General features: G+C 48.7%; 11 protein-coding genes across 14 annotated transcripts; 4 read left to right on the top strand and 7 right to left on the bottom strand.

Moving 5' to 3' along the window:
* Positions 1-1,778: 1,778 nt before the first annotated feature.
* Positions 1,779-2,681, bottom strand: FOIG_11802 (uncharacterized protein). The gene is made up of 2 exons (XM_031212394.1): positions 2,504-2,681; positions 1,779-2,427 (listed from the first exon to the last, which is right to left on the bottom strand). The coding sequence occupies exons 1-2, from the start codon at positions 2,559-2,561 to the stop codon at positions 1,955-1,957; spliced, it is 531 nt and encodes a 176-aa protein (XP_031057788.1). The 5' UTR covers positions 2,562-2,681; the 3' UTR covers positions 1,779-1,954.
* On the top strand, positions 2,590-4,231 carry FOIG_11801 (uncharacterized protein). Its single transcript, XM_031212393.1, has 2 exons — positions 2,590-2,641; positions 2,704-4,231. The coding sequence occupies exon 2, from the start codon at positions 2,824-2,826 to the stop codon at positions 3,595-3,597; it is 774 nt and encodes a 257-aa protein (XP_031057787.1). The 5' UTR covers positions 2,590-2,641; positions 2,704-2,823; the 3' UTR covers positions 3,598-4,231.
* Positions 2,774-5,782, bottom strand: FOIG_11800 (aspartyl-tRNA(Asn)/glutamyl-tRNA (Gln) amidotransferase subunit A). Its single transcript, XM_031212392.1, has 2 exons — positions 5,601-5,782; positions 2,774-5,556 (listed from the first exon to the last, which is right to left on the bottom strand). Exons 1-2 carry the CDS (start codon positions 5,731-5,733, stop codon positions 4,154-4,156), a joined length of 1,536 nt encoding a protein of 511 aa, XP_031057786.1. The 5' UTR covers positions 5,734-5,782; the 3' UTR covers positions 2,774-4,153.
* An 87-nt stretch (positions 5,783-5,869) lies between these two features.
* Positions 5,870-8,773, top strand: FOIG_11799 (uncharacterized protein). 2 transcript variants are annotated; one of them, XM_031212390.1, is made up of 2 exons: positions 5,870-6,158; positions 6,246-8,773. In XM_031212390.1, exons 1-2 carry the CDS (start codon positions 5,923-5,925, stop codon positions 7,471-7,473), a joined length of 1,464 nt encoding a protein of 487 aa, XP_031057784.1. In that variant the 5' UTR covers positions 5,870-5,922; the 3' UTR covers positions 7,474-8,773. The 2 variants fall into 2 exon arrangements, with proteins under 2 accessions (XP_031057784.1, XP_031057785.1); XM_031212391.1 differs by having other exon boundaries at positions 6,215-8,773.
* Positions 7,381-8,773, bottom strand: FOIG_11798 (uncharacterized protein). Its single transcript, XM_031212389.1, has one exon. It carries the CDS (start codon positions 8,361-8,363, stop codon positions 7,707-7,709), a length of 657 nt encoding a protein of 218 aa, XP_031057783.1. The 5' UTR covers positions 8,364-8,773; the 3' UTR covers positions 7,381-7,706.
* A 597-nt stretch (positions 8,774-9,370) lies between these two features.
* On the bottom strand, positions 9,371-11,134 carry FOIG_11797 (40S ribosomal protein S27). The gene is made up of 3 exons (XM_031212388.1): positions 10,944-11,134; positions 10,643-10,705; positions 9,371-10,592 (listed from the first exon to the last, which is right to left on the bottom strand). The coding sequence occupies exons 1-3, from the start codon at positions 10,944-10,946 to the stop codon at positions 10,410-10,412; spliced, it is 249 nt and encodes an 82-aa protein (XP_031057782.1). The 5' UTR covers positions 10,947-11,134; the 3' UTR covers positions 9,371-10,409.
* Positions 11,135-11,228: 94 nt separating this feature from the next.
* On the top strand, positions 11,229-12,751 carry FOIG_11796 (uncharacterized protein). Its single transcript, XM_031212387.1, has 2 exons — positions 11,229-11,485; positions 11,539-12,751. The coding sequence occupies exons 1-2, from the start codon at positions 11,421-11,423 to the stop codon at positions 12,254-12,256; spliced, it is 783 nt and encodes a 260-aa protein (XP_031057781.1). The 5' UTR covers positions 11,229-11,420; the 3' UTR covers positions 12,257-12,751.
* Positions 12,752-12,932: 181 nt separating this feature from the next.
* On the bottom strand, positions 12,933-14,882 carry FOIG_11795 (uncharacterized protein). The gene has a single exon (XM_031212386.1). It carries the CDS (start codon positions 14,746-14,748, stop codon positions 13,201-13,203), a length of 1,548 nt encoding a protein of 515 aa, XP_031057780.1. The 5' UTR covers positions 14,749-14,882; the 3' UTR covers positions 12,933-13,200.
* A 236-nt stretch (positions 14,883-15,118) lies between these two features.
* FOIG_11794 (uncharacterized protein) lies at positions 15,119-16,612 on the bottom strand. 3 transcript variants are annotated; one of them, XM_031212384.1, is made up of 3 exons: positions 16,438-16,568; positions 15,808-16,380; positions 15,304-15,748 (listed from the first exon to the last, which is right to left on the bottom strand). In XM_031212384.1, the coding sequence occupies exons 2-3, from the start codon at positions 16,196-16,198 to the stop codon at positions 15,477-15,479; spliced, it is 663 nt and encodes a 220-aa protein (XP_031057778.1). In that variant the 5' UTR covers positions 16,199-16,380; positions 16,438-16,568; the 3' UTR covers positions 15,304-15,476. The 3 variants fall into 3 exon arrangements, with proteins under 3 accessions (XP_031057777.1, XP_031057778.1, XP_031057779.1); XM_031212385.1 differs by having other exon boundaries at positions 16,480-16,554; XM_031212383.1 differs by having other exon boundaries at positions 15,119-15,748; positions 15,808-16,612.
* Positions 16,501-18,231, top strand: FOIG_11793 (mitochondrial import inner membrane translocase subunit tim-17). The gene is made up of 2 exons (XM_031212382.1): positions 16,501-16,874; positions 16,965-18,231. Exons 1-2 carry the CDS (start codon positions 16,806-16,808, stop codon positions 17,352-17,354), a joined length of 459 nt encoding a protein of 152 aa, XP_031057776.1. The 5' UTR covers positions 16,501-16,805; the 3' UTR covers positions 17,355-18,231.
* On the bottom strand, positions 17,767-19,426 carry FOIG_11792 (L-asparaginase). Its single transcript, XM_031212381.1, has 2 exons — positions 19,163-19,426; positions 17,767-19,099 (listed from the first exon to the last, which is right to left on the bottom strand). Exons 1-2 carry the CDS (start codon positions 19,298-19,300, stop codon positions 17,885-17,887), a joined length of 1,353 nt encoding a protein of 450 aa, XP_031057775.1. The 5' UTR covers positions 19,301-19,426; the 3' UTR covers positions 17,767-17,884.
* Between the last annotated feature and the right edge of the window lie 13 nt (positions 19,427-19,439).

Raw genomic sequence — 19,439 nt, 5'->3', positions numbered from 1 at the left:
TAGGCATCCAGACAGCTATTGTGGGGGGACGTCAGCTACCTGCTGCGCCTGAACGTGAGCTGTGCTCGAGAGAATCTCGATGACGATGATATCTCAGCTAGAGGCACCATGCCGGTACATGCCATGCGTCTTCTTGACGTGCATTATCTCAAAACTTGACATAGGTCGAACCGGCCGTTTCAGAACATCGACTTCTTCCAGGAATATGGGCAACTTTGCACAGATATCTCGGCAATCCTTCGCAGTTACAGGTTATCCACTAACATCGTCTGCCCTGCTCGTTACATCAACTAAGAGACTCGTCTATCCCAAGTTCCCACCAACTCGGCATCCAATCGCATTGGAGAATTGGATGCTCCGGACTCTCGGCTCCTGCTACTGTAGCTGAACGGGCCTGCTCCGATCATTCTCTGCAGTGAGTGGGGTGAAAGTGGACAATGGATACGAGCCACTACAGCCGGATTGATGCCAAGAGCTTGGATGAGCTCAACTTGACAGAGCCTTGTGGTAAGCTACTGATGTTGCGCGATGACTCCTGGCCAACCACTTCAGAGTTCTTGATCTACCGGCTAGCTAAGCCACCGGCGAATTTATCTCCTCCCTTGCCTGGCCTATCACGTAAGAGGAGATACAATATCGCTTTCACATTATAAGCGAGACCATCACGATCTGTTCGATCGAGATATCGCATGATTCAACGTCTTTCACACCATCATTAGTTGGCCGAGATTGTTTCGATGTCCACTAGGGATATCACACTACTCAAGACTCCAAGTTCAGGGGAGAGTGAGTGTGAGGTTGATCGCTTGGTTTCCATCACTCACTTCAATCTTCTGGTAAGTTTCGTTTCTTTCCGGCTGTTTCTACAGCCGGATCTAAGCAATCCCTGCTCGCATCTTCATCGGTACATTGCGTTTCTATTGGCTTCCACCCTTTCGCATCGGACACAGGGTGTCATGATAACGGGGAATTCCTGGTCCTGTGATCGATATACTCAGTAAATGTAGCATCAAGTATATTTTCTGTTAACACGAATGTGGATTCATGTACAAGAACGGAATTTGGATGCGCTGTAATACAGAGCAGAGCCGAAGTAACGCTTTGGCCTTCGTTCTCGACCGTTTCCTATCACGATGGCGTTACATCGAACAATGGAATACTTTTCCGGTATCACACTGAAGGTTCTGGAGTCGAGATTCTAGCATCAATGTATCTAGTAAGTATCATGTTGTCCATCGGACAAACATGAGCGAGGTTCAAACCTTCGGTAGATCTAACTGCCTGTAAGACACTCCATTGTCATGTCTTCTTTGGGATGCTTACTGGGGAAAATCCCATTGAGAGAGCTCAGTGCGATGGAGATCCCCTTTTCCCATTCATTTCTTCATCATTGGAATGAAGCTTGTGAGTAAATTGTTGCCAACATTTGTGTACATAGTGATGTTGCTCCGTAACGGTCTCCTATTATACAGATGGCTTCAGAAAGGGCTTTGCATGAATAAAATACAATACAATACAGGAGAATGACTTGTTCGAATTCACCATTTCTCTTGAGACTAGACGTCATGTGGATGTCGTGAGCTTCACGAGCGGCATGGTCTCCTGCTGTTATTCAGGGTAGGTAGCTTCTCATCCACCAAGATATCTAACGTTTCACTGTTCCAGCTGTCCCATGTGATCATTGTTTGATTTGCCGTAGAAAGTTCAGTGAAGGCCTCATACTAAAATGGTCGTTGGGATCCCCCCAAATCTGTCTTCGAGAACTGCCATTATGACATAGGAGCTTGAATCTTTGGGTAGTGAGTATAATCAACTTATATCAAATCCATAACTAGCTGTTATCCATCATACGAGCCAAACTGTTCATTCTATGCCTAAATACCTGTGCATTTACATATCCCATTCTCATTACCATATACACATTCAAATCAAACCGTGCATTGTAGCGAACAACTCACCACATCCTGCGTTGGTAGTAAAGCCCATCTTCAGCCTGGGCTGACTTCTGAAGTTCTTGCTTGATCATCTTCCTCCTCTTTGCCTTGCTCACAGGCTTGTGGTTCTTGACTGGTGCTTCGACATGTCCTTCAGGTGTTGACATCTTGTCCACCACTTTGGCCTGTAGCTGTTTTATAATCTCGATATTTCTCTCCAGTGCGGCATTGCCCTCAACATCGACATTAGGTTTCGTCTCCTTGATCTCAACTAAGAGCCGCTGCCTTCGCACTTCAATATCTGCTTCTGTATCTATGTCGATAACCCGACCATCTTCTAGCTCTTTCGTCCGTACTTGGAACTTCTCGGGGAGATAGACCTTTGGCGACGGGCGTGTCTCTTGTCGTGGCTTGATCGCTGAGCGGAGTTGAGTGAGTGTTCTTTGCTGGATTATGTAGCCACTAATAAAGAGCGCAAATGTACAAATAACCACTGTAGAAGAATGTTTTATTAGCATGACATGACCTGGAATGCGGAGAGCAGTGGAGAGGTTGAGAATATGTCTTACCGACGAAGCCCGATGCGATGACCTGCACTTGACCGGATGAAAGAAGCAATCTGGCCATTTTGACAGAATTGCTAAATTGCAGCAACGCAGGACTGTAAATGTTGAGCTTTCACAATTTTGTGTACCTTTCAGGTAGTTGTGAGTTGGTTGTCGTCATCCTTGACCGCTGTGTAAGTGCATTGTTGACATCGTTGACACAGCAACATCCTTATCATCTTATCGGATCCAAGCTTCAATGATTTCCAACACCAAGCTTTCAAACAGTCCCCACCATCTCCAACCTTGACAATCGACAACTTTCTAAACCACGATCACACACAATGAGCAGAAACAAAGATACAGTTCACGCCGATGCGCGTCGCTTCCTCGATGAGCGTGGCTCTAACGTATCGGTCGCGCCAAACGGCCTCAATCCCGCGACTATTATGGAAAAGGCCGTCAAGGATCGCATCGTCGACTCGTACTTTTACAAAGAGCAATGCTTTGCGCTCAACGAAGCGGATATTGTCGATCGCGTCGTCGAGCATGTCAATTTCATTGGTGGAACGTACGGTGTCACACAAAAACCCAGTCCATTCCTGTGTCTTGCCTTCAAGCTGCTTGAACTTTCGCCCAGCGATGCAGTGCTCATGGAGTACTTGAAATATGGCGGAGAGGCTTTTAAATACCTGCGCGCGCTTGCGTGCTTCTACTTCCGACTCACAAGACAAGCGAAGGATGTGTACGAGATGCTGGAGCCGTTCCTCGAGGATAGGCGCAAACTTCGACGGAGAGGAAGGGCGGGCGTGGTGTTGACATTCATGGACGAATTTGTGGACGAGCTGTTGACAAAGGAGCGAGTATGCGGTACAAGTCTTTGGAAGATGCCAAAGCGAGAGGTTTTGGAAGATTTGGAAATTCTCGAGCCAAGGGTTAGTCCCCTTGGTGATCTTGAGGATCTTCTCGAGGAAGAGGACGAAGCAGAGGAAGAGAATGGAACAAGAGAAGAATCTGGAGAGATTTCCGATAGAGATGATATGGAAGTTGATCGTGATGAGAGGAGAAGTCAGAGTCGAGGCCGCAGTCGAAGTCGAAGTCGAAGTCGCTCACCTTGATCAGATGGACTGTCCCCGCACAGCAACCAAAAGAGTTGACTCGCAAAACACCATAAATCATTACTAAAAGCCAGACGTCGTGGTTCTACTCTCCTGTCGCTTCAAGAGATTATGGATAGCACCGTTAGGGCGAGCGAACGAAAAAGCTTCTGCCTAGTTTATCAATACGGCATGCTTAGCTCGATATGTGGAAACTGCCTCATCTACGACAACATCTACAGGTGTTGAATGTCTATGGTAACGACGCAAGACGAACAGAGACCGTGCCATATTAAGCTGATAGGGTGCCATTCGAAAGTCGAGAATGGCAGAGCTAGGGCTCTTGCATGCTTATCAGACCCTTCACCTACTTGTATAGGGCACTTGAATCACTCAAACTGGACCGCGGCAAATATACAGCTAGCCGGATACGCATTCATGATACCCATTCAATGCAAAACAGGAAGTTTGATGGGGGAACAGGCGAACCACTCAGATATGCTCAAGATACTGCTGTCGTCTAGTTGTTCTAATGTACAATAATATCATAAAATCATCGCTTGTAATATATCTACAATCATGCCGCCAGGGATTTTAACTTTTCTGCCAGTTGAAGCACCCTCTGGTCGTCCCAGTATTGTCCGATGACCTGCAATCCTGCTGGGAACTGACTTCCCTCCACCTTAGCTGGGACACTCACAGCTGGTAAGCCTGCCAAACTTGCTGGAACCGTAAAGACATCGTTCATGTAAACGTCTACACTGCTCTGCTGCTTGAGGTCTTCCAGTCTTGGAGGGAATGTTGGCGCTGTAGGAGAGAGGATGAAGTCCACTTGAACAGGGCCAGTCTTGTCCTCCATGCCGGTGGCCTCGGCCATGTCACTCAAGTCAAACTGCGCGGGCTCATAAAGGGGGTTATCAAGCCGGAATACTCGATCAAAATCCTTCTGGACCATCCGTCGGACCTTTTGGGCTTGAATGAAGTAGTTGTCTATTGCCTCAGAACTGAGACTGTATGTGCCAAGGAGAATTCGTCGCTTGACCTCTTCACCAAAGCCCTCACCACGGGCATCAGAGTAGAGAGTCTCGCCCACTGCATCACCACCTTCACCACGCTTTCCGTAGCGAACACCGTCGTACTTGGCAAGATTCGACGAGGCCTCCGCAGGAGCAAGGACATAGTAAGCACACAGGGCTTCTTTTGTGGAGGGTAGAGAGATAGGAACTAGAGTCGCGCCTTGAGCCTTCAGAGCAGAGGCAGCAGAAACCCAAGCGGCGCGGATAGAAGGGTCAAGCTCGTCAATATTGTATTCGAGAGGAATGCCGATATTTAATCTTGATAGTTCGGGAAGAGTGGATGGTATTGTTGAAGCACATCGTTTTCGAGATGCGGCAGGTAGTGATGTTGGATCCCCAGAGTCATGTTCGTTGTGCATGCCAGTCTCGAAGATGAGGTTGTGTATCGGCTTGACATCCTTGGACAAGAAGCCGACTGTATCCAGAGAGTTTGCATATGGAACCACGCCAAACCGAGAAATCATGCCATAACTAGGCTTGTAGCCAACTATTCCAGTATATGCCGCAGGTAGTCGAATTGAACCTCCTGTATCTGTTCCTAGGGCAATATCGGCATCTCCCAGTCGTACTGCAACGGCGCTTCCACCTGAGCTTCCGCCGGCTGACACTTCGTCATTCTTGGCCAGGGGATTCCTCACTGCGCCATTCACTGAGTTTGTCGAATGAGAGCCCATACCGAATTCATCCATGTTGGTCTTTCCAACCACCGTTGCTCCGCGTTTGCGCAGTTGACGAACCACAGTAGCTTCGAAGGGTGAGGAGTGAGAAGAGAGAATGGTTGAGGCGCATTGTGTTGGGAAGTCAGAGGTTGCGATATTATCCTTGATAGCCAGAGTGAAAGGCTTCACTTCCTTACACATAAAAGGAAGGAAATCAGCATTTGGGTCTGTGGAGGCAAGCTTGGCTGTATTTGTGAGTCGAGATCGTTTAAGAAGATGAGTTACTCACTGCGACCAACAAAGTGGTTGTAGTTACTATGAGAACGCCATTGTGTTACAGGTCGTGCATAAAGTCTCGGGCAAGACTTGATGTGAGATGAGGCTGATTTATAGGCTAATTGCCGCACACGAGACACGCTCATGGTGGAATTATTATCAACATGAGAAATTGTTATACTCAAGGTGTTAGTTGAGGGTCATGTTCAAAAAAGCGGGATGAGCTGCAGCTTTCCGGCTTATCGATAAGGCAACTGCACTCATCTTTCAAGGGTCCGATCTCATCCTCCTAGGTAATTTCTACAAGCTCGAACAAGCATCAACACCATATTAAAATGGCAGCCAAACGAGATCTCGAGGACCTCGATGAAGGCGAAGTATTAGCCCCTCAACCAAAGCGACCAAAGAAACAAGGCGGCAAAACGCGACAGCACCAAAACTCTGGCATCGACCCAACCTGGGGCCAGAAATATGTCTTCGCAGGAAACGGCCATACAACCACGATCCCGGAGGGAGAAGAGGACGATTTCGAAGATGATTCAGAAGCGATGGCGTATTTAAACTCTGTCAGGTATGTTCTCCTCTTATGCGCGTTTGTCGACTTTGCTGAAGATCGCAAAACTGTAGAGCACAGATGCTGATATGGTGAGTATTATAGACAAGAAGCGAACGGGATACCCCATCTCCTCGTTGCGCCAAAAGTTCAAATAGGACCCCAGCTCCCCCCCGAACTCCGAAACGACGACCAAGAACAAGACGAGCAACCTATCGACAGGACTGTATACAATAATGGTGTTGGCGATTCTCGGGGCTGGTATGAAGACGGCGCATATATGGCAATGCCCGACAACGCGGCTGAAGAGGACGATTACGAAGACGGCGAATACCCAGATGACTACGACGATGATTGCGACGAAGAAGCTGCCCTGAATGAATCTTACTTTGCATCGGTTATGGACCAATATCTCCGCTTACGGTCGATTCTTCACGCCGATCTTCCCTCCAACGCCGTCTCCCGTGTCGTCAAGGCCCAACTAAAAACTGATGCACCTGCGGAAAATCAATCCGCGGTGATAGCTACATGGTCACGGCTCCTTCGTGAAACCGATCCCCACCCACTTCAAGTCGCCCTTATGTCTAAAGACACTACACTACGCATCCTGCGCATTCTTCTTGGTGGTAAATTCCTTCGTCAAGGGTATACGCTTCCAGAACGTACAAGCCGTTGGATCTGGGCACTGCTTGCTAGAATGCCGGACAAGGGCGAGCTCAACTACGCCGAGATTGGCTGGATTCGTGACCTTGGTCGCAGAGCAGTCCTCTTAGGTCGGAGCCTAGCAGAGATGGCGGCTCTAAGGGAGGAGCTAGCAGAGGGTGGACTAGGGGCCCATGAAGCTGTTGATGGAAGCAGCAGTGATGAAGAAGTCCTAGCCGACCCAGAGGATCTGGATGTCGAAGGTGCTCTCAGCTCTGGGCAAGATGAGGATGATCCAACACCAGCTGAGCCCGAAAAAGATGTTGAGAAGACACCCAAAGTGACGGAACCCATGACAAAATCTCCCCCAAAGCCTGATGCTGAAGAAGGTGAGATAGAAGACGAAGACGAAGATGTGGCTATGGAGATCGCGACCGACTCAGAAGCCGAAGAAGGTGAAGTTGCTGCCCAGGAGCCCCGGGAGAATCTCGAAGCAGCAAAAGAACGACTACTTGCTCGGATTAGCCATGGAATGACATCAGAAGACGAGGAGGATCTTGAAAAGGAGAGTGCTAAACAGCGACTGCGAGCGAATTTACGTGCAACTCTTAATATGATCTTGACGGTAGCTGGTGAGTTTTACGGACAACGAGATCTGCTAGAATTCCGAGAGCCATTCGTTGGTATGTAAGTTGGTGGACAAGGATATAATTGTAGGTCTTATAACGACCGGTTTGTTTTATTTCCATACAGCATACAGCGAGTCCCGATACATTTTTGCCATCCAATAACATTTAACCGCTCTGAAGCATTAATATATCATAATCCTGAACGCCTGACCCAAAGCTTGCGACACCGCGACATAGCTTCTAGTGAACATGAAACATACAAAGCTCTTCTTGAGCCAATGAACAACACTGTGACTTAGTTGGCTAGGTCCATTTCGGGGTTGACGAGGAAATCAGCCTCATCAAAGTCAGATCCTGAGTTCCGGTTGTCTTGACCAAAGCTCCTTAAACCGGCACCCTTTCGTGAAACTGGAATAGCCATGACTCGAGGGTTTCCGTGGTTGCCCATGTCAAAGCTCGAGTCAAGCTCATCGTCATCCTCGTCGAAAATTCGCTTTCGAGAACCGTCGTACGACTCGCCCTCCGCACTCTCTTGCGACATGGTGAGCTCGGGGATAGCATCGAGGTCTGGTACATCATCCTCGAATTCCGGCTGGGTGTCGAGGCCGCCGACCTTGTTGATTCCGCAGAAGGGGAGAAGCTCTCGGGAAGCACCCTTGCCAGGTGCCTTTGCAGTAGCGGTAGAAGCGTTTACAGGTGCATTGTCTGTCCAGAGCTTGAAAGCACTGGTGCCCTTTGTCTTGTAGCCTTCGGGAACGGACTTGCGAACTCGCATACCGACACTGAGTAGGTTGGCCTGGACGTTTGAAGGAAGAGTAGGTTGCATGGGCTTGTCGGCCTCAGCAATCGCAGACTCATCGGATGATCGGGCATTGAAGAAGGAAGTGATTTGACGTTGAGATGGGTCGGCAGAGGCGCCGGCGAATTGACGCTTGATACGAGGAGTAGACATGATGGCAGATTTGGAGCAAGTTGGTGTGAAGTTGTAGTGTTGATTGATTCAACAAGAATCGTCAATAGTTGTTACGCTGATGGAATGACGTTGCAGACAAGATCGCAGTAAGCAACGACTGACAAGAAAGTCAAGTACAGAAACAGAGTTCAAGAGTGGTAGAGTGGGGAGTTTGTCAATGGACAGAATTGAAGAGAGGTAAGTTCTTGTAAGAACGCAGATGACGTCGCAATCGAGGGAAGAAAACAAGGGTTCAAAAGGAGAACAGAGCGAAGAGGGGCTTCTGGGTGAAACAAGTCGAAAGCCAATATTGGCTTGTTGCTGGGGTGAGGAAAAGAACAGGGTCGAGAAAGTGAAGTGCCCCTGTCCTGCCCCAAGACGAAGACGATCCCCAAAGTGGCCTTGACAGCCCAATCATTTAACAGCAATTTCGTACTGTGGATCCCGGGCTCCCGCGTTTCGACGCGATCTTGTCGTGCCGCTTTCGCGTAAATTAATGATTGGAGATTTGGCTATGGTCCGCTGAGTCATCTGACAAGGTGCATTTATATGATCAGCTACCATACTCTCTCTGTGTATTGAGGAAAGAGACGGAAACGCCGGTAGATTCTACGTAGACGCATATAATTCAATATTTATATAAGTATTGGTTTTTATTTATATAAGCATACTAGGTCAATATGGAAGACTAAACCTTTAAGAAGTAATTCTATCATATAATGGCTTGATCCTGCACTTTTCTTGAACCCCCCCCAAAGGATCAGCAAGTGTGCAGACGGAGGCAAGGCGGTGGCAAACCGACACTTGAAGGCAAGTTCTAGCAATTTCAGGATCGGCAACGCCGAATTTTATTTGCTTTCCCTTTGCTGAAGCTCCACTTCGAATTTGCCATCCATGGTAAGCTTACGGGCAGATGTAAGACTTACTGACTTAGGTATATCATCACACGAGGTCATCACATGAGCAGTACAAGACAATCAATTGTGACAATGTACTATGTATCTTTTCACACCGAAAACTTTCCAGTCTTAAGTTGTTCTTGTATTATAAAATGGAGTTGAAATTTTGAGGAAGCAAATATGTTTGACACTCGATGTTCTAAAGCTCAGATCTTCACAAGCCTCATTTCATCCAATCATCATCAACTATGACTCGAGCTACAATGCATTTAGTTTAAGGCAAAACACCTTCAAACAGCATTTCGCGGGGTAATTGGTTCCCCAGGTTCTCATGGAAAATTAAGGTAGTTAACATTGGTATTGCTTAGTTGAGTTACCTTAGGCTTTCATGGGCGGCAGAGCGGATGAGCCTCTCCGGATCGAGTCATCCGGTGAGTCGACGGCCAGGCAAACTGATAGGATGAGGGGTCTAGGCTACTGTCGATGACGCCGTATACCACCAATCATCATCAAGTAGAATCAACTCAACAGCGATAGCTCTGGTGAGGAGTATGGTCGGCAAAGATTATCAAGAGATGGAAAAGTCATGGTATCATAGCAATCTTCAACAGCAGTGTGCTCTACGACAGGCACGATAGCATCACAACTCAATCGCATCGACTAGAAACATTCACGTCAACAAGAAGGTGATGTGGAAACCATTGTGAATTTCGCAAAAGCACAGTGACCATCCTCCGCTACCCACTGCACCCGGGTATGAAGCGATCATCAACCAGCGGTTCCACGTCCTCGTGTCCAGCCGGCCTAGCCAGGCCAGTCCGGACACTCGTGAAGGCTTTCTCCAGCTTTCCACCCATGCAGTGCTTTTTTTTCCTTCCTGCCTCGAGAAGACTCTTTAGTACAAGGCGCGCAACGGAAAAACAAAAAGAAGAATGATGTGCCATGCAAGATATCCGGAGACCCCAAACGCCCCTATTCTGGGTGCCCCATCTTCTATCTGCAAAGAGGTTTTTGGTAAATGTTCGCAACGTCGGTTTGTTCTATCCGTCCATGTCGAGGTTGTGTTTTTGCAGATCCGAGATGACCACCATGAGTTGAACCGTAAGAGTCATGAGTACCCAAGGAGATAAAACCGCCGCGAAGCAGTTTACTTCCGTCGGAAAGAGCAGCCCTCGGTCAATCGAGCCTTACCACCGGTAGGCTGGCAGAGGACAGTAGTGCATCCCTGGCAGATGACGACGGTCTGGGCGTGAGAGAAGACGGTGGTGATGGTGAAGCATCCGGGGCACTTGACGTCCATGAAGAAGGATCGAGGGGCGGGCACGAGGGTCTAGTTTTGTTAGAGTTTTGTCGTCATGAAAATATGTCGATGCATCGTACCTTGAGCTTGTGCTTCTTGGCCTCGGCGGCCGGGGAAGGGTTCAGAAGATCAACGGCGAGAACCTGAAAAGGCGGAGAGTCAGCCAGCTTGTTCCATCATCTTGCGTATATCCTTTGCGTGTCCAATCCATCATCCATTGTGCCATCGATGTCGTGCTCCATCAAATTGATACTTTTGCCACGGGCAGCAAGATCTTTTCGAGGTCGATGCTTTCCACGTCTTTCACACACGTGGTCGTCGTCCATCCATCCCCCATCGTAGGTCCATCGTAAAATGCGTCAGAAAAAGGCAGTCGCTTACCATCTTGTCTGATTTTCTCGAAAAAGTCTTGTCGGTTTCTTGCGAGAATGGGAAAGCTTGACGAAATCCGGGATCAGATTTGAGGCTCGCAAGGTGGGTGGGAGGAGGTAAGCGAGGAAAAGTTCGGTGGCTCTGAGGGGGACGACTGGTTCTTGCCTCTGGGCGGATTCTGTTGCCCAATCGAGTTTAGCGTTCTAGGGTTGTAACTCCCACACACGTGATAAAACACGGCGCAAAGTTGTGGCCTAGTTCGGTGTAACATAGAGCCGGATGGAGCTTGTGCATACAAGATATGCTTGGAGGGGTTTATGCGAGTTATGCATCGAGAGCTATGCTAGCTGCCTGTATCTGTACGTAAGCCAGTGATTAGGAGCCTGAAGTTGAGTTGCGTCAGTCGTAGGCTACCACTTTTAGACAATACGAATTGTACTGAGGAGACTTCTTGAAGAATTGCTTCTATTTCTTCAGTCTCTCAAAATGTCTAACCCGTTAGAACAACGCATCAATGTTCCTATTGACGATCCAAATGCAGACACAGAATGGTAATTCTCTGCTACCCCTCCATGCTCATGAGCTAGCTCTAACCCCGCCATAGGAATGATATTCTTCGAAAACATGGCGTTATTCCTGAGAAGCCACCCAGCCCGACTCCTATGATTGAGGAGGCTATTCTTGAAGGACGAAGATTGGCACATGAGAATCGCTTGGAAGGCAAGGACCTCGACGAGCTGGACGAACTTGAAGACGACGAAGATGAAGCTTTCTTGGAGCAATATCGCCAAAAGCGCATGGCCGAGTTGAACAGCCTACAAAAGAAGGCTTTGTATGGAAGCGTATTTCCTTTATCGAAACCCGAGTATCAGCGCGAAGTCACGGACGCATCACAAAATGGACCGGTTTTTGTCAACTTGACATCTTCAATGGGCAACAATGTTGAGTCGCGAGTCTTGACTGAGCTATGGAGACAGGCTGCGAGGGAGTACGGCGAGATCAAGTTCTGTGAAATCCGAGCGAGCCAAGCCATTGAGAACTATCCCGATCGAAACTGCCCAACAATTCTAGTATATAACAAGGGGGATATTGTTAAGCAGATTGTAACATTGGCGACTATTGGAGGCGTCCGAACAACCATGCAACAAATTGACAACCTCTTGGTCGAAGTCGGTGCTGTACCTGATTCTGACATGCGTATTGTCAAGAGGAGGCAAGCTGCCGAGGATGCTGAGGAGGAGAGATTGGCTGGCAAATCTATCAAGACGGGAACGGCTGGAAGGTCTCGGAACGTTGACAGCGAGGACGATGACTGGGATTAAATGTGCTTTGGAGAGGATTCGTGGCTTCGGTTGAACTGACTATTGGATTGGCCAGCGTCAGACATGGTCAAAGTATCAATGCCCCAACGCAAAGCCGCGACGGATGTTGCCCTAGTTCTTGTCAGATGTGACAGTAGGCCTATGCGGTCCTGACTCATGACAGCTCTCCGAGAAAGATCGGGCTTTTACTCTCCAGTGTTTCCAGAGCCTCAAAAACCACTTGCTCAACTTGGCCCAATACGAGGAAGGAAACTGTATATTCCAGCGAGGAACAGTTTCGTACATTATCCGTCCTTGCTACATGACAAGTTCAAGACGGGACGTTGATCAACAGTTGGGAACCAAGAGGCCTTGTGGTCATGTATGCGCACAGTAAACGCGCATAACACAATACATATCATTCCCAGGCCTTCTATCACCACGTGCTGTGGGCAGTGCGATCGTCTGAGATAGCTGAGGCTGCCAGCATATAAAATGAAATCTCCAGAAACTGCTATACCTGTTATACGGATGCTTCCATGGGAGTTTTGATTGCTCGTTGTATCAGTAGGGTCTTACGGCATATGCTTGTCATATCAAGAATCTGTTGTAATACTGAGCCACATCCCCTACAGGCAGGATGCACAAGGTGACCCTTGCAGGCCAAGAGATAACAAAGATCAAAGCTTGCTTGTCTTGCTGATCCGGGTTGCCGTGATTACTAGGTGGCGTCGCATGCATGCACTTGAAAGAGACAGGGGGCAGGTTGTGATCTGGCCAAGTGTGTAAGTGACCAAGATAACGAGCAGTGACACAAATTAGCCTTAGTGATTCTCTGTAAGCATCAGCGAAGTGAGCACGCGTGCAAGGCGGGCCTGTATGTTTACGGAAAGACAATGCAAGGTGTCATTAAAGCCCTCTTCAATCTGCTTGTCCTTCGAACGCCATTTATCCAAATATGCTTGCTAGCTTTCCTCATTTGTCACTGTGACAAGATTTCCACTCGGCAGCCCCCAACTGCTCTTATCAATGTCTCCCTGACGGCATCGCCATGAGCATCCTCGATTTACAAACGGTATCGTCCTCTCGCCTTCTGCCATACTCAACGGTGTCATCCGTACGAGAGCTGGGTTATCGTGGCTGGCCCTGTTACAAGTCCGAACTTCTCGCCATTCAACCCACTTGGTGGTGGGAATGACCATTAATTTTCGACAGCGTGAACATGTCAATCCGCCAGCCTCTTTCTGCCTTTGTGCTCGCTCCAGGAGTTTCCTGAGATGGTTGAGCCCTTCCGGGATGTAGTACGGCATCTCTGAAAGCTGAGTGCTGGAATAACAAGCTCGCAGAGCTGTCTCGAGAAGACTAGGCACACGGCTTGCACCTTCGAGACGTTGTGCCTCTGTCATGGATGAGACTGAGGACGATGGGCAAAACGCAGGCTCTCCTTCATCAACGGGCAGAATGAGTTTTGTGTGGTCTGTTGGGAACTTGAAGTCTGACAGAATCCTTCCCGTACTATCTGAGAGCTGTAGAGGACTTCGACCTAGTGCACGACTCGCTAAACGTGGCGTCGGCGAGGCTCCCGCCTCGGCCTGGAAGAAGAGTGTGTTGCTCAGCTGAGCATCTGTCAATTCCAGGCTCTCATTTGGTTGCCAGAATGGATTAGGATGGACAACAAGTTTGTCAAGTCTGCTATTTGGTGCGAAAAGCTCCAGCAACTCCACGGGCAAATGCCGTAAACGATTATGTGATACGTTGAGTTCCTTTAGATGATGAAGTTTCGCAACAGCGGGGGGGAGTTCAGTGAGCTTGTTATGGCGGAGGCTCAGGATTGTGAGATACGTTAGATCGAAGATGGCACCAGGAACCCGTGTCAACCGGTTCTGGGCCATATAGATCTTAATCTCGGGATCCTTCTGCTCAAAGGCAACATCCTTGGTCACGACCGGGATGCAGGTAAACTGCGACAAAGGACTGATTGTATCGTTTGAGACATCTTCCAGTCCCAATGACCAAAAGTCAATTGTCTCTTCGCCCGCGTCAAGACAGGCACGGACTCTGTCACGCGCAACTTGTTCAGCTCTTGAGACGCGGCGGACGACGCGATCAAGTTGTGGAAGTCTGGGTTTTGGAACTTCGGGTACTGTTTCTAGTACATCGCTCTCATTACCATCACTGCCGAGGAAGACACCACTGTCTGCCTGTCGCGTCCATTGACGCCTCTGCTTGGGGACATGAATCTCACTGAAGGTCGAGTCGGAAGAGGTGGGATGTTGCTGAAACCATGAACCAATGTATCTCTTCTTTCGTCTCCCCTCTACATAATTGTCCAATGCTGGGTCATCATCACTGGAGAATATGGCGGGATCACTTGAATTGTTGAAAGCTGAGGATGGCGCGTGCTTTGAAGCGGCATTGCGGACGCGTTTCCGAGGATTGTTGCTGAAGGTCTGCGATTGCTCATCCCACGACACAGCGGGGAGAACAGGTAGAGATAATTCTTCCGACGACATTGGCGATATATAAAGATGATAGTCTTTAAACTGATGTTACTCAAGAACACATAAAAAAGATTTGAAGTGGTGCAAGAACTAAGACCTGGCTTGTCCAACGCGACTCGACTTGACATTGGATGCAGAGTGACGATGGAAACCTAATGGAATACAGGGTTCAATTGCCCCACTGCCATGAACCTTTCCGTTACTGGGTGCGCACGTGCCATTGCCAGCCACTCGGCCCCTAGCGAGCCGGCGGTTTCAGGGTCCTCAAGAAGATTCCATCAATGAACACGGTGGATGGACCTATTGATAAGATGATCAGATAACGGCAACCTTATAAATGTGTTTCCGTCTGCTTTTCTTCTTTCTCATCGATTTGGTCTAGCATTTATTGAAAAGTGATTCTTATGAACTAGATATGATCCTGGCAGGGTCACTCAAACGTGAAAGCTCGTGGCAGTCTTCTGCTATGGCTCCTTTCTTGCGACCAAGTGGGATTGGAGACGGACTTCCTCACAGCCAGGTCAATTAACTGACCACAATGAAACCTCCAATACGATTGAATTCTTTGGGGTTCTCATCAAAATCTCACAGGCAGGGTGACCGCATATAAATGCCTGCTCAAAAACCTGGTCAACATTGTCGAATGACTGGGCAAGGCTACAAACTCATAATCCTAGCATATTGTATTGCACCAAATGTCTAGTCTAGATATGTACTCCATTTGCCAAACGACGTGCTGTTCACTGACTTTCTTTGTTAATTGGTCGACCTCCAACAGGACGAATCATCAGAGGAACTGTGACATCTGATGGACCTCCCCAGCTTGAAAAGTCAGACGTGTGGCTATCAACCTCCTCGAAGCCAAATTTCTCATAAAGCTTTCGTCCTTGTACTGAAGATTCTAGACATGCCGGAATGCCCAGACGATCAGCTTCTCCAAGTCCCGAATCGAGCAGAAGAGATGCTGCTCCACGTCTATGGTGCTTCGGGTCTGTATGCAGGAGTTTCAGATCTGAGGGTTTTGGCTAGTCAGAGAACATATTTCATTTAAGATCCAACATTGAGACATACAAACATATGGCTTTCCTTTCATATAATTCACTCTCATGTTGTTCTTGCCTCCAAAGAAGAGTTCGCATGCTTCCGCATTACAGCTCGGTCCCCGATAAGATGGGAAGGAATGTTGTTCCTCTGTTGGTGGAGTCTCCCAGATATACCACATAGCAAATGCAATCATCTGGTCTTCCTCTTCCTTTATATCAGTATCAATGACTTTAGCCCATCGGCAGGCCGCATCCTTCCGGAGAGAGGCAATGAGATCTGCGACTCTTGTTGAGGACTCAGAAGTTCCTCCTCCCGGAAATAACACTGTGCCTACTGGACTCGGGCCATAGGCAACAGTCTCAATGGCCACAGCTCTATGAGCATCGGCTTCGGTAGCTGGCAAGGCTCTGAGAGGCATGGTGCACAGTTGGCGATGGTGGGAGACATTCACATTGATGGGCACAAGACGTTACTACCTTAAATAAATTCCCGCTCCGTTTTATACTACATTTACATGGGCTTACGACTTCACATCAATCTTCGGCGAGCCTGAATAGGCATGTCGTTGAGCTCCTGCTCCGCTCTCGGCCGGGACGGGATCTGGGGTTTGTTAGTGGGACAAAACTGACGAAATCCTGGTAAGGAAACGAAGAGTACCCCAACGAAGAGCTCCAAAATCGCATAAAAGAAGAGACAAACTCTTGTGAAATAAAATTTTAACTGAGAGCTTGTTCTGAGTCCAGCTTTAGATTCCATCCTCTTCGCCTCATCTTCAGACTGGAGTGATTAATAACTGGTCAAGATGGAAGCTTCGAGCTGCCGAGGCCGGTTTAAACCGTTATCGATACTCGGATAATCCAACAGCCGCCACCGAAAAATTCACTCGTTGCGCGATTCAAGGCCCGGTCGGCCGCAACCTTTTACGGCGACCTCACATTTTTCAAATCCAAACCTCGCCGTCATCAGCCTCGTCCTCGAGCCCTTGCACTCCCCCTCCATTACAGCTTTAATACACATAATCAGTCATGGATCACGGACGAGACCCTTGCCCTTGGGTCATTCTTAATGACTTTGGTGGTGCCTTTTGTATGGGCGTAAGTTTAGCCATTCATGCTGTGGACGATCGATTACAGCGACAATTGCGATGAGCGTAACCCAGGACATAGCTAACATTGCCTTTCTAGGCTATCGGTGGTACTATCTGGCATGGAATCAAGGGCTTCCGCAACTCTCCCTATGGCGAGCGACGCATTGGCGCCATCACAGCCATCAAGATGCGCGCCCCGGTTCTCGGTGGTAACTTTGGTGTCTGGGGTGGTCTCTTCTCAACATTCGACTGCGCTGTGAAGGGTGTTCGCCAGAAGGAGGATCCCTACAACGCTATTATTGCTGGTTTCTTCACTGGTGGCTCTCTCGCCATCCGAGGTGGTTACAAGGCCGCCCGAAACGGTGCCATCGGTTGTGCTGTTCTTCTTGCCGTCATCGAGGGTGTCGGTATTGGTTTCTCCAAGATGCTTGCTGGTAGCACCAAGCTAGAAGCTCCTCAGCCTCCACCTCAGGAGGCTACTCTGTGAGCCAGCATCTGACGAAATGAAATACTATGATCCATAAACGACGATCGAACAACCTTCGACTCCTCCACTCTCAACTCCACCACGACGACCAACAAATTCTCCGGGCCGGGCTTTTGAAGAGCCATGCCTCTTGTATTTTAAGCACCAATATCACCATCACCACGAACAAAAATCTGGCAGACGTTTTAATCCTTTCAATTCGCATCGGGTCGGCGTTCCATGTATAATAGAACAAGATATCGGAAGGGTTTCGGGAAGGTGGAATCTGGTTTAGCGATGGAGTTGCCATACTTCTTGCGAATACAGACTAACTTATGTCTGATGAGGGAAAAGAGAGCGAATGTGCATTATACCAAGCGATGGAGAGAAACTTGGGAGTGCACGTGGACTGGCAGGTCCAAGAGATATAGGAAAGGGAAATTCCTGCTGCTGATGCTTATGCTACGTTTGTTTATCGCGGATTGGGTACAGAACGAATATAAATGACATTCCTGTTCCACTCTATGGTCATTCGTATTGCTTTCGCTTGTCTATAGGTCGTCCGACGGCTCATTGCTAAAGATACTCATTTGGGGGTTTCCCTCGTCATCAATCCAGGCTCGAAACATGCCTCCACAGTTGAAATCCATTAGGATTTCAGACCGAGTCTCAATGACTTGACCATGCGAATCACGAACGACAACACTCTCGATGCCAATGATGCCGCCTTCACCCTCACCTGTCCGGCGCCATCTATCGCCCGCACTTCTTTGCAGCTCTCCGCCTGGGCCTGCAATATGGGTCACAGCCTTGGAACCTGACTCTGGTTTCCACCTCGCCATAGCTGTAAGGGTTCGTAGCGCATTTGTCCTCAGAAAGGAATCGCCGTTGCCAGTTCCAGAGCCACCAATGGACCTCGTGGTTGAGACTCGTTCACCCCTGGCCTCGAGGGGAGTATACGTCACAGGACTCGGAAAGCAGTCTGCCAATGTTCCTCTCAGAACATCGCTGAGCACCAGTGAGGGGCCCGACTCGGTCATGGCATTCTTCAAACGATCCCACGTTGACGACCCGGTCGGATCACCATCCTCGGCCCATTCCTCTGCCCAGAAGCCTGACCCAATTGCAGGCGTGTCACCAATACGACCAGTGAGCTTGTTCGTTAGACCTCCTGTACTGGTTGCAGCGCAGATAACACCGTCTTGATCGAGCGCTACTGCTCCGCATGTTCCTTGAGGTAGATACTCAGTCGCACTCCAGGTTGCTTGCCCCTGACCTTTCTTCTCCCGCTCTAGAGCCCGGACATGCTCATCCCAACGACGTTGGGTGAAGAAGTAACTAGGGTCGACAAGTTCTAGTTCGTACTGCTGTGCTAGCTGCTCGGCGGCCTTTCCATAGAGCTGTGTATGTCCCTGTGCGGATGGGACATCAAGATCGCCTGAGTTGACTCCTCGGGGATTCGCCTCCAGATCGTCTTCGCCATGCTCAAGCATTGCTCGGGCTAGGAGGATGGGATTCTTCACATGGCGGAGACCCATGACACCGACGCCTCGCTTCTTATAACCACGGGATACCATGACTGAGGCCTCTAGTTCAATGGCTCCATCGCGAGTGAACACGGCGCCGTGTCCGCTGTTGAATAGGGGATTGTTCTCCAGAAGACGGACTGCGTAGGTTGCAGTATCCAAAGCTGAAGGGAGCTTCTTGCATGGCTTTTCTGAGACTACCTCGTCTGGGCTTCTCATGTACTGGTCCGTTTTGGTGACCTAAAAAGACCAATTAGATACTTGAGAATATGGGGCTCCTCATGCTACCGTTTATGAACTCACAATGTCAATAAGAGCTTTCCGATAAGCCCGAAACTGTTCCGGCGGATACGTATCCCGCTGAATATTACCTGCGCCTCCGTGAATGACAAGACGAGGCTTCAGTCTCGGTATTGTTTGTTCTTGAACTCTGTACTCCATCTTTGGTGGTTATAAGCAAGATATCTGAAATCAGAAACCAAGATAGTTAAATGTCAAGGGATGGACAATCTCCCCTCACGGATTGCTGAAGATGAGCATTACGACACATGCGGAGCCCCACTCGTGATCAAACCCAATA

Source organism: Fusarium odoratissimum (genome assembly GCF_000260195.1).
Source record: "Fusarium odoratissimum NRRL 54006 unplaced genomic scaffold supercont1.23, whole genome shotgun sequence".
NCBI lineage: Eukaryota > Fungi > Ascomycota > Sordariomycetes > Hypocreales > Nectriaceae > Fusarium > Fusarium odoratissimum.
This window is presented reverse-complemented; position numbering and strand designations above follow the sequence as displayed.

Coding starts and splice junctions, on each gene's coding strand:
- FOIG_11802 (XM_031212394.1), bottom strand. CDS start 2,561: ATGGCCAGATTGCTTCTTTCATCCGGTCAAGTGCAGGTCATCGCATCG. Junction 2,428..2,503: donor CATCGCATCGGGCTTCGTCG/GTAAGACATATT, acceptor ATTCTTCTACAG/TGGTTATTTGTACATTTGCG.
- FOIG_11801 (XM_031212393.1), top strand. CDS start 2,824: ATGAGCAGAAACAAAGATACAGTTCACGCCGATGCGCGTCGCTTCCTC.
- FOIG_11800 (XM_031212392.1), bottom strand. CDS start 5,733: ATGAGCGTGTCTCGTGTGCGGCAATTAGCCTATAAATCAGCCTCATCT. Junction 5,557..5,600: donor CAACCACTTTGTTGGTCGCA/GTGAGTAACTCA, acceptor TCACAAATACAG/CCAAGCTTGCCTCCACAGAC.
- FOIG_11799 (XM_031212390.1), top strand. CDS start 5,923: ATGGCAGCCAAACGAGATCTCGAGGACCTCGATGAAGGCGAAGTATTA. Junction 6,159..6,245: donor GCGTATTTAAACTCTGTCAG/GTATGTTCTCCT, acceptor TGAGTATTATAG/ACAAGAAGCGAACGGGATAC.
- FOIG_11798 (XM_031212389.1), bottom strand. CDS start 8,363: ATGTCTACTCCTCGTATCAAGCGTCAATTCGCCGGCGCCTCTGCCGAC.
- FOIG_11797 (XM_031212388.1), bottom strand. Junction 10,593..10,642: donor CCAAGAAGCACAAGCTCAAG/GTACGATGCATC, acceptor TAACAAAACTAG/ACCCTCGTGCCCGCCCCTCG.
- FOIG_11796 (XM_031212387.1), top strand. CDS start 11,421: ATGTCTAACCCGTTAGAACAACGCATCAATGTTCCTATTGACGATCCA. Junction 11,486..11,538: donor CCAAATGCAGACACAGAATG/GTAATTCTCTGC, acceptor ACCCCGCCATAG/GAATGATATTCTTCGAAAAC.
- FOIG_11795 (XM_031212386.1), bottom strand. CDS start 14,748: ATGTCGTCGGAAGAATTATCTCTACCTGTTCTCCCCGCTGTGTCGTGG.
- FOIG_11794 (XM_031212383.1), bottom strand. CDS start 16,198: ATGCCTCTCAGAGCCTTGCCAGCTACCGAAGCCGATGCTCATAGAGCT. Junction 15,749..15,807: donor GAAAGGAAAGCCATATGTTT/GTATGTCTCAAT, acceptor CAAAACCCTCAG/ATCTGAAACTCCTGCATACA.
- FOIG_11793 (XM_031212382.1), top strand. CDS start 16,806: ATGGATCACGGACGAGACCCTTGCCCTTGGGTCATTCTTAATGACTTT. Junction 16,875..16,964: donor GTGGTGCCTTTTGTATGGGC/GTAAGTTTAGCC, acceptor TTGCCTTTCTAG/GCTATCGGTGGTACTATCTG.
- FOIG_11792 (XM_031212381.1), bottom strand. CDS start 19,300: ATGGAGTACAGAGTTCAAGAACAAACAATACCGAGACTGAAGCCTCGT. Junction 19,100..19,162: donor GGAAAGCTCTTATTGACATT/GTGAGTTCATAA, acceptor TGGTCTTTTTAG/GTCACCAAAACGGACCAGTA.